The sequence below is a fragment of the Brachycentrus maculatus genome, unplaced genomic scaffold (assembly GCF_059751285.1).
Source record: "Brachycentrus maculatus isolate JH-2025_06_01 unplaced genomic scaffold, ASM5975128v1 h1tg000469l, whole genome shotgun sequence".
Classification (NCBI taxonomy): Eukaryota; Metazoa; Arthropoda; class Insecta; order Trichoptera; family Brachycentridae; genus Brachycentrus; species Brachycentrus maculatus.
Window position 1 is genome coordinate 295587 of NW_028281216.1, and position 11019 is coordinate 306605.

The 11019-nt window shown below is 33.7% G+C and overlaps 1 protein-coding gene across 1 annotated transcript; it reads right to left on the bottom strand.

Annotated features, from left to right (window-relative positions):
* Positions 1-225: 225 nt before the first annotated feature.
* On the bottom strand, positions 226-10138 carry LOC148302264 (ubiquilin-1-like). Its single transcript, XM_088271858.1, has 11 exons — positions 10014-10138; positions 9684-9870; positions 8285-8382; positions 7533-7676; positions 6093-6231; positions 5211-5318; positions 4823-5079; positions 4169-4282; positions 2540-2713; positions 1991-2120; positions 226-1165 (listed from the first exon to the last, which is right to left on the bottom strand). The coding sequence occupies exons 1-11, from the start codon at positions 10113-10115 to the stop codon at positions 1089-1091; spliced, it is 1530 nt and encodes a 509-aa protein (XP_088127984.1). The 5' UTR covers positions 10116-10138; the 3' UTR covers positions 226-1088.
* Between the last annotated feature and the right edge of the window lie 881 nt (positions 10139-11019).

The window sequence follows — 11019 nt, forward strand, 5'->3', positions numbered from 1 at the left end:
TGATAATAAATTACCTTTCAATTTCAATACCTAAATACCATTTACTTTCTATATAGAATACCATATGCAATGGACACTGAGCCTACAGGTCATATGTTATCCGATTCCTTGGATCCGAGTAGTCTAGGCACACAAGTAAACAAATAAAATACAAGCATGCTTAAACTTTCGCACATTTATTCAATATCACTATGGGAATGGTACATCGTACTTGACATTTCTGTACTGCGGTATTTAATATTGAGTTGTGACAGACATTAAAAAACTAGACACATTGAACACAGATAATCTTGCATAGACATTATTCATTCTAATTCTAGATACACGGTTGAATCAATAAGTTACATACATACAGGAGTTTAGTGAGGCTGATATATCCCTGGATTAGTTTGGGATGATAGATATAAATACTGTGTCAAAAAATTTACTTTAAAATGTGTAAAAGACAAACAAGTGCGTATTCACTGAATTCGAATGCGTCTCAAATTATTTCAAATATATATGTTAGTTACCACAAATTCTACCAACTAGCCACCATATTGTAGCACTAAAGAAAATAAAGATATAAAATAATATCCGATTACTTTTTATACATCTTACTGAAATGGTACACAAAAAATTCTAAATTATAAAGGAATGATAACGGAGGTTAACATTATTTTAAACATAATAATTGATTGAAAACAAATAGGTATATAAAAAATTTCAATCATAAAGTATTATAGTCACAAAACACTTAGCCAATTTTAAAAAAGCAAACAAGGTGTATGTATGTAATATGTACGCAAAATAAAACACCATAACCTTTGACAACAAGATGTTGACAAATTGATTAACTGTTTTAAAACACGCAAAATATGAATAAATCATTCAAATTTAGTGATAAATAATTTAAAAGCCCATTATTTCAATCTAATAACAAATTTGAAAATGTTAAAAAAGCATTTGGAGCAATTCAAAAACGGAAAATTTGATGCGATAAGAAATATTAATGTGACAAAATTGCAATTATCTTGCGTGGGGTTCGAAAGTGAAACCGGAGTCGTTAAATATATCGTTTTATAACTTCATAAATTGGATTAAGAGTGTTAGCTTAGGGAGAGTTGTCCGAGAGCCAGTAACCTTTCCACAGCGGCGTTGATGTCGCCAAATGTTGCAGTCAAGGCTGAAAATATATACGCACACATTCATCACACTGGTTTCAGACAAATTAGTTAGTCTGCCAAAAGAGCAGAAATCAGGAATGGTTGAAACTCTAACATTATTTTACAATGGCAACCTAAAATTATTTTAATATGTGTCATTCATCGGAATTGTAGTTATTCAAACATAATATTAATTTATGCGAGTAGTTTTTTTTTTGTGACTTAACTTTTACTGTTTTATTATATTATTAATTTGAAAAATTTAATTTGAGAACTATACCAGAATCCTCCATTATTTTCTCTTTTTTGACAGACATAACTGACAATGTTATTCCACAATATTAAATGACATATCATAAAATGTATACATTTTTTTCATAAATGAATACATATATTAAAAATTGCAAAAATTGAAACGCAATGACAGCTTTCTCTTCATCAACGTACAAAATTTAAACATTCAATTTATTAAATTAAATTAAGTTTAAATATAAACATCAATTTTAGTGTCGCGGACTCTTAAGTCAGAGTTCCTCGGTTCAAACCCACTCTACCACAATTTGATACCTATTTCTAATTATGAGCCGCTTAGACTCACAGAAATAGTATGAAATTTAAATATTTGTGTAAATAATAAAAACACAAATATTTCTTTTTTTTAAATAATAATCTTAAAAAATTATTGAGCAATTTTATAAAATTCTTATATATTACATCACTAAAAGCTCATTAATGTAATTGTGTTATATTATGTACTATGTTTCAGTTCATATTAGATATGCTATATATGTACTTCCGTTCAAGGGATGGCAAAATGGATGGATGATGCGGGTGAATGATTTTACCTTGTATGTTGGCATCTCTATTCATGAATCCCATGGCGGCGAGTTGTTCCAGTTGCTGACTGTAGCGCTGTTCAGGAGTTGCGTTGGGATCTGCGTTGTTCCCCATACTGGCTACCATGCGTTGCATAAACTGTCCATATACAATACACGTAAATCAAAATGTACATGTTTTATTAAACTAAAGCAGCGTTTCCCAACCTGTTTTGGCTCGCGTACCACTTGGTAGTACATCACGCTTAATTGTACTATGTACTTTGTAAAAAAATTACATTACCAGAAATTTGTTATTCTTTTTGCATTATAAATTTTAAAGAGTGATTATGTTTCCCAAAATTCTATTTACTTGAGTTAAAAATTTTTACTAAGATAACACTGCATTATATAGAAGCAGTGTTATCTTAATCAATAAATACACTAAGGAAAGGTGATCAGCCTTGCGCTTCAGGTACCAGTCTAGGTTGATAAGAGTGAAAAATCAGTGGTATTTACTAGGTAAAATTAAAATTAAAAATGACATGTAAGAAATCTAGCATTGTGTATTGGCCGTACCTGCGAGAAGAGCTCGGGGTTGTTGGGCGAAGGTGCCGTGGTGGTAGTGGTAGTGTTGACGGGGGCGGTGGGCGGGTTTACCGTGGCCCCCAGACCGAGGGCCCCGCCGAGCCCCGGCACCGCGGTCCTCAGCTGCTCCACTCCTTGCTGGATCTGAAGTAGCGCATTCAGAGCCTGGAAACAAGATAGACTTTCATGTGACAAAATATAACTATCACTGACCCTTAGATCGTTGTTCCGCAAAGTGTGTGCCGCCGCACACTGGTGAACCGTAGTGATTAGTTGGTGTGCCGCAGAAAAAAGTATAGTTTTGTCAAAATAACACAATTGCTCCAAATTTTGGTTGCCTGTGCTCAGTTTAGTAAGCTCACATTTCGCATTAAACATAATATGTTAGATATGTTACCATAATATGGTAAATATGCACCTCTGAAATTTCTTAATTTGGTAGGTGTACCTTGAATAGAAAAAGTTTGCGGAACACTGCCTTAGACAATCCCCTTTCACTGCCTACACCAGGGTACTTCTAGAAAATTTGGTGGTGGATTTTACAAGCTTGTATTTACTTTGATTGGCAGTGACAGGGATACTGAAAGCTTTCAATGGGATACAATTTTGTTTCACATTTTCAATAAATTTAGCAACTTAGTTTTAAAAAAAAAAGAGGTCTGTCAGGAAGCCTAGATGCTTCCGTATTAGATCTGGGAATGCGGTGGGACGGCTTTCAATATATTGACCCTTAGACACACTCAATGGTGCATAGGGCAGTGTATCAAATTTGTGATATATTTCCTAAACACAATTGAGAAAAAACGTTTTTAAATGTGTCCCGATAACAACGTGTAAAGTCATTCCCCGATGACTTTGACACAACGTTGGATTCGAATGTGAGTGTTTTTATCAATTTTTTTTTTGTTTTTTCAAAATCTTAAACCTCCAAAAGTTATTCAATGATTGCTTTGAAATATTGACACAATGTTGCATTAGAATATGTGTGTTTTTATCTATGTATATAAAAAAATTCAAAAATTGGTTTCAAAAGTTACTCACCAATTACTTTGAAATTTTGACATAACATTGCATTCAAATGTGAGTTATTACATACTTCTGATAAGTAAAAACATGTTTAAAAAAAAACTCCTTTTTTACTACGGTGGAAGTGCCATCTATTGAAAGCAGTACCAATACACTCAATACTAAACATTGTTCATGGCATACAGCATGCTTCATGACAGTTGCTAAAATATTGTATTCTGGCAAGCATTTTAAAAATAAACATACTACATATAAATATGAGTAGTTCCATTTTTCATTCATTTCCTATTCACCAGAAAGAGCCACAGCAACACATAGTTGGGTACAGCTAATTATAAATAACCATATATATCACATTTAGTCAGTGGAACTTGGAATATTTCGCAAACTATATCCATGTTTTTATATATTTTGAGTGTTTTGATAATGAGGGTGGGCAGATATGAATTCGATTATATCATTTGGCCATATCATTCATGCTTGCCGCTCCTGACAAACTAATAACTAACAAGTAAAATGTTACATACTAGTTTTTTGCTGGAAAAACCCAAACATCAAATAATTAAAAATTGAATTAAATTTCCTATAGCTCACCTGAGGGTTTGTCATCATTTGCGTGATATCCGGATTCTGTAGCTGGGATAGAAATTGGGGCAGCATTGAGCGGATATTATCCTGTAGTTGTGGATTTCCAGCAAACATGGGATTCTGAAAACAACAAAAACGATCCCTTATTTTTCATTTAAAAAACTATACATTTTTATTTTATTTATTTAACCCTTATCCGCACCCAATGGTGCATAGGGTACTGCATCATATTGGTGCAGTGCCCTATGCACCATCGGGTACAGATGAGAGAGTGAAGAAGATATTTCCAGGCCTGAAGTAAAGCCCTGGGAATTGAACCCGGGACCTCCAGCACGGTAGTTAAACACGCAAACCATTACACTACGGAGGCAAACTAATAGATTTTAACCAGTTTGAAACTATTTTTATAAAAGCTATTTTTGACGAAGAAGAATTTATATTGATTTTTGACATCTCAAAATAGATGAAGAAGAATATGGAAGTCTGGGTATTTACAGGGCTTACGACCGTCATAGGCAGGATTAAGTATTTCTTCTTCATCTATGTTGACATGTCAAAAAATAATATAAAAAATAACTCAAATAATTGGAGATAATCCAGATTTGTGAAGAATTATTTGGACACACTCAAAATGTTGTAAAGAAGGATTTGGTAAGCAACCTGGTTGATGATCTGCGTGGCCATGTTGGGGTCGGCCTGGAAGGCCTGCATCATGGACTGGGTGTAGGGCGCGCTCAGCATGGACTGCATGAGGCGCGGGTTCTCTGACATCTGCTGCAGCAGCGACTGCATGCCCGGCGTGTTGAGAAGCCCGGCCGGAGCACCTCCCGGAGAGGCTGCCCCGGTCGCCCCCCGCGGGCCCCACGGGTTGGGAAGTGGCTCCCGATTCTCGCTGCCCTGCTGCGGGTTGGTGCCGTCTGCAAAACAATTGTTTAACCATTTTATAATACAAAATAAATAATCTCAATATATCAGTATTTTTTTTGCTTTCCGGATTTTTATGTCTTTGTTTATGTTAACTCTAAATGTAAAAATAGGCTGTACTTACCAGAATTATCTACTAAACCAGAAAATGGATTTCCGGCAAAACTGCTGGCAGCCGCCAACATTGGTTCTTGTATATCTCTGTACATCCTCTGAAGGGCATTGTAACCACCTAAAATAAAAATATAATACACATTGAATAAACCATTCCACTGATACCTTACTGATTTTTTCAAACTTTATTCTTGGAAACTGTTTAGCCCTTCTTATTCAAACCCTCATCTGCACCCCAACGGTGCATAGGGCACTGCATCATATAAACGCAGTGTTATCTTGATCGTTAACACATTACGGAAATGTGATTAGCCCTCCGCTTCAGGTACCAGTCCAGAGTAATATTGAATAAATATTAGAGTTCAAAAATCAATTATATTTATTTGACCCTTCCTGGGAATCGAACCCGGGACCTCCAGAACGGTAGCCGAGCGTGCTGACCATTACACTACGGAGGCGGACCCTAGAACACTAAACTATTTTTAAAATTACAACGGCAAAATGACGATTTCTGGGAAAGACAATGTTCACGTCATTTCCTGCTTCACAGTGTCTTCCTAATGTGCCTTAAATTTATTTTCATTACTATGCGATCTCTTGAACCAAAAGAATATTACTATTACTTCTAATATAATAAAAGTTTTTGATTATCGTATTTATTCCTATTTTAATAACAACATCACTCATATAGTTTAGTAATCTGGGACTAAGTATTGAGCATTTAATGTTAATGATTGTATGATTATCAGTAGGGAGGAGACCCTTCTTACAAGCATTTTTACCATGAACTATCACAAATGGTGGTCCAATGTTGATCATTCGCTTTGTGACCAGGTTTTCAGGATGGAGGCTGGCATTAAATAAGGAGGGGATATAAAGATGATTAAATGACCTGGTATGCTTTCCAAATTAGACATAGCACGATCGTGAGAGCGCATCAATTCTTGCAACATAGCCGGATTCCGGGCCAATTCCATAGTTTGTCGTAAGAGTTCTGGATTATTCAGCATACGGTTGATTTCAGGATTACGCTGAAAATAATCAAACAAACTTACAGTGAAAACATAATAGGTTGGAGTATGGACAGCGATGCAAGGTCAAATATACTCAAAAAACAAAAAAAGATCCCTAATGATGTACACAAACATTTCAATTTGACACAATTTCCAGAAGAGCCTGAGTGGTTAGTTTTTTTTAAATAGTTTTAGTAGCCTGAGACCAAATGTAGAAACTCTGGCTAGAGTCTGCTATACTGACCATAGACCATACTCTATAATACGATAGAAATATCAAATTACTGGAATACCGCTTAAAAAAATAAACTGCCAGTTCCAAACTTAAAACTAGGTCCTTCGAATTTCCAGTCAAATGAGTAATGAGTTAAAGAATATGTTATTTCAATTGTGAAATGAATTAATGCTGGTAGCAAATACTTCTGACGCTGTGTTAAATTTATCATAATTTTACATTATGTCCTCATTAATCAAGCATTCATAAATATGTTAAACAATATCACGTGAAATAATTCTAATCATTGCTTTAGCGCTGCACCAAAACCAAGTTTGTAGCACTGTGTTTGAAATACGAATTAAGGATATAATAAATATTTAAAACACTAACATAGTGATATTCTATTTTATAACTAACAAAATTATACTAACAGACTAACTAACCATCACGCCGCTTCCCCGCAGGGGTAGAATAGGGAGAGAATAGAACGCCACACCACGGCTGTCCAAACTTAAAACACAGTAAGGGACATTTTTTTTTGTAGTACGTTTTTTTTGCATTTTTGGACTAAGTAGAATCAACTTAGTCCAAAAATGCAAAAAAACGTACTACAAAAAAAATGTCCCTTACTGTGTTTTGAGTTTGGACAGCCGACCACTCTGTCTTTGCAAACATTCTTCGCCTCTTCCACGTTCATGTATCTCCTCATACATACCTGCCGATTGTTACGACTCCTAACCTGACCACGTTCAAGTATTTGGCATACCTGATCGTGCCATAATTTACAAAATTATACACTCCCTGTATTCTTCTTCTAACCCTCATCCGCACCCAATGGTGCATAGGGCACTACATCGTAGCGACACAGTGTAATCTTGATCATTTATTGCATGAAGGCAAGGTGATCAGCCCTGCGCTTCTTGTACCAGCCCAGGGTGATATTAAATAAACATGAGAGTGAAAATCACCCATATCTGTTTGACCCCGTTTGGAATCGTACTCAGGACCTCCAGCACGGTAGCCAAACACGCTGAACACTACAAATTTTCAATTTTGTCCACCACCTCCTCAAAATTTCAATTCAAAGGATTTCAATACTCACAGATATTAGGTCTTGCATCTGGGGATGTGAGGTAATCAGCGATCTCATGTTCTCGGGATCATTCATCATTTGTTGCACCAAGGGGTTATCTAAGACTTGTCTCAGCATATCCGGATTGGATAATAATTCTGACTGCATACGGGCCTGAAATCAAAGTGATTCAGACATTCTGGTGTGGAGATAATAAAAACAAATATTTAATAATTTCTAAATACCCTAAAGTGATAAACCAATTCAAGTACAATCAAAGATACTATTGAGTTCAGATAATAATATTAAACATTGTAGCAAAAATAAGTGTAATAGACAAAAATATCGAAATCTTTTAGTACACAACCATGATACACGATTTACACACAACGAAGGTTTGATAGTCCCAAGAATAAACAGTAAATATGGGAGTCGAACACTGCAATATATCGTTCCGAACATTTTTAATTTGTTGCCGACGGATGTTAGAGGTCAAAATAAAATATAGAACAAAGGCAAAATAAAGGAATGGGTAAATGATCAAGAGTTAATTTCATGAAAATTGTAAAATGTATATATTCTTAATTTTTCTCCCTTTTTTGTGTGTATTAGGTTAAAATGGTAAAAAACAATAAAAATGTATTCAAAGAGAACTCCACTGACAAGACACACAAGGTGGCTTGGTGGGTATTTGCAAAATATTTTTTAAGAATATGTTTTAAATTGTGATTTAAATCAATGTAAAAAAAATATACATATATATATATATATTTGACAATTACCTGAATATCCATGAAAGAACCTTGCCCGAGTCCCATACTTTCTAATCCCGCTAATCCTCCTAGAGAATTTAAACCAAATGGGGTTGCACTTATGTCGGCTGTGAATAAAAAAAATATATAAATATTACTAATAATATCTTGCATACTTATCTGTAAAATTGTTACAGGTAGAACTTATGGTATGTATTCAAGATTGATGTTAGCATATTAGATTAGAGGATGACACATAAATAAAGATGATATAATCTATTTTTAATTAATGTATTACTTAGTAAATACCACTATTTCTTAAAATCTACTGTGATACATGTTTCAATGCATTCCGCATCATTTTCAAACCGTGTCACAGTAATTAAAAATGGATAGTTTTACCACAAAGTTACTGCCGTATCAATTAATGAAATGATATAATCTGTCTGAAAACTTTGAAATCCCAGGTAGCATTTTTTTATTATTTTTAAATATGTATAAGTATTCTATTAGACAATTTTTACTATTAAAAAAACTAGTGCCAGAAAACTAGTGCCTGTGTAGAAAAACGAGACACTACTGATGAAATTTATTGATTCAAAATATTCTTATATCTCACATAATGAAAACTACATGATTTACAATAATGTTTAATTTACTTATTTTAGAATTATTTTTAAAGATGCAGTATTCAAAAAAAATAACAACTAACCCCAACATACATGTATTTTGACTATAACTTTTATAATAGTAACAAATGCAGTTGCTAAACAAATACAAACATTGTTCAAAGTTACCGAGATTGAGTATAATTTTTTTAAAGCAAGTCATTTTTAAAATATGCACTCTCGAACACTAGCAGTAATACTCTATTAGGATGTTAGTCGTTACTAAATTATATCATTAAGTATTATTGTATTATAACTTACGATATAATTTAAACAAAATAAATGTTTTTTTTAATTTTTTTGATGTCTTGCATAATGTGAGAGGTTTGATTAATATAAATTAAATTGAAACAATGCACCAGCTGTATGTGAAAGCTCTTTAAAATATGGCTTACCAAATACCATTCTGGAAAACTATGAACATAAAACTGACTTAATGTTAACAAAGATGACTAATTTTGCACATTTAACTTTCTGTTCTCAAGAAATAAGGAAATCAATTCATCATAAGGACTTTAACCTGTTTTGGTTACCAAATATAACTAATAAGCATTTGCGAAATCAAACCTATAAACAAAAATTGACCGCAAATAAAATATACTATAAATACGTAAATAGTCGTGAACATTGAACGAAAAAATTCCAGATCTTTCTGTTGGATTGACAGCATAATTTTTCGTCGCGAATTTCACCATATGCTTTATGCTTACAGTATGGTAAATTATAATTTTATTAATATAAATATTAGAAAACGGAAATACCTGGTGGTCGCCGAGGTCCGCTCTCGGGTTCTGGCCTCGGAGGAGTTTTGATAACAAGATGAACTGTGGATCCATCTTTGATGTTTTGAGTCCGGAGAGTTTCATTATCTTTCAGTATTTTTCCGGCGAATATCAAACACAATTGGTCCGGTTCGGCAGAAAACTTCTCCAAAACGACTTCTTTTAGCTGGAAAGAAACAATCCACAAAATTAAAAATGATAACGATTAAACCTAGCCTACAGTAATTGCCAAGTGTCGTCATGCAAGGCGTCTGAGGAAAATCTATGAATGTACGTCTCACGGAAACAATCGGAGGTTTTAAAGCTTACCCTTTTGATGTCTGCATCCTCTTCGATTTGGAAAGTTTGCTTATCTTTCAGTGTTTTAACCGTGATAGTTATTTTTTTAGAGCTTTCCTGTCCCTCTGCCATTTTGGCAATCTACATGACTCTCTAATTTGGCGTTTGATATCTCCTTAAAAATGCACACAATATTCAGCCATGTTTCCTTTAAATTTAGTAAAGTACTTGCTTTAGATCATAATTATAGGAAATCGGGGAAGAAAGTGAAAATGAGTTTGAAAAGCTATACCGATAGATTTTTTCAAATAATTCTATAGTATTGAAAAGATTTTAAATTTAAAATAGTATTTTTTGCAAAAAGCATTGGAAAAGGTTGAAGTTAATCATTACCAAAAATTCCAAACTTTAATGTCGGGTACATTTCTTATCTTTTCTAATTATAAAAAAATCACACAACTCCACCATTTTACTAACAAGATACATTTTTTTAATATCAAGAAGGAGGGTTCTATGATTTTTTTTATTTCAAAACTTTCTTCTGCTACCTTAATGAGGAGATAAATTCATTAGAGGGTGATTTTACTTTACGAAATAATTTTTTTCTCGTACTTTATTTGTTACCATCCTAACATTTATGTAATTTTTATAATTTGTCAAATTTATATTTAATTAACCGCTTATGTTATGTTAAAAAAAAACATGCACACACTAGCCTAGTGTAGTGAATTAAAATATATCACTAATTAGGAATAGTTTAAAATAGAAAACCATTCCAAGCTTTGATTTAGTATTCAGAAGTACTACCCTACTAGTATTAACCATATCTAATTTAAAGCACCACGGTACCGCTGAGATATAAGCTTTGGAGGTAAAGAGCAAAGTAAAAAAAATAGCATGAGGATTCACTTTAAGAAGTGAAGGCCCTTTCCAATCTGACCCCTTTGTAAAGTAGACCACCATACCTGCTACATCTAAAGGGTGCTGATCTAAGATTATATACTAGTGTGCTGATCATGTAGACAAAAGCTTTTCT

Bases quoted from the DNA above. Each gene is read 5' to 3' on its own strand.
- LOC148302264 (XM_088271858.1), bottom strand. From the start codon at position 10,115: ATGGCAGAGGGACAGGAAAGCTCTAAAAAAATAACTATCACGGTTAAA. The intron at 2,714-4,168 runs GTGAGCTATAGG...TCTTGTTTCCAG, and splicing joins AAATGATGACAAACCCTCAG to GCTCTGAATGCGCTACTTCA. The intron at 2,121-2,539 runs GTACGGCCAATA...GTATATGGACAG, and splicing joins ACCCCGAGCTCTTCTCGCAG to TTTATGCAACGCATGGTAGC.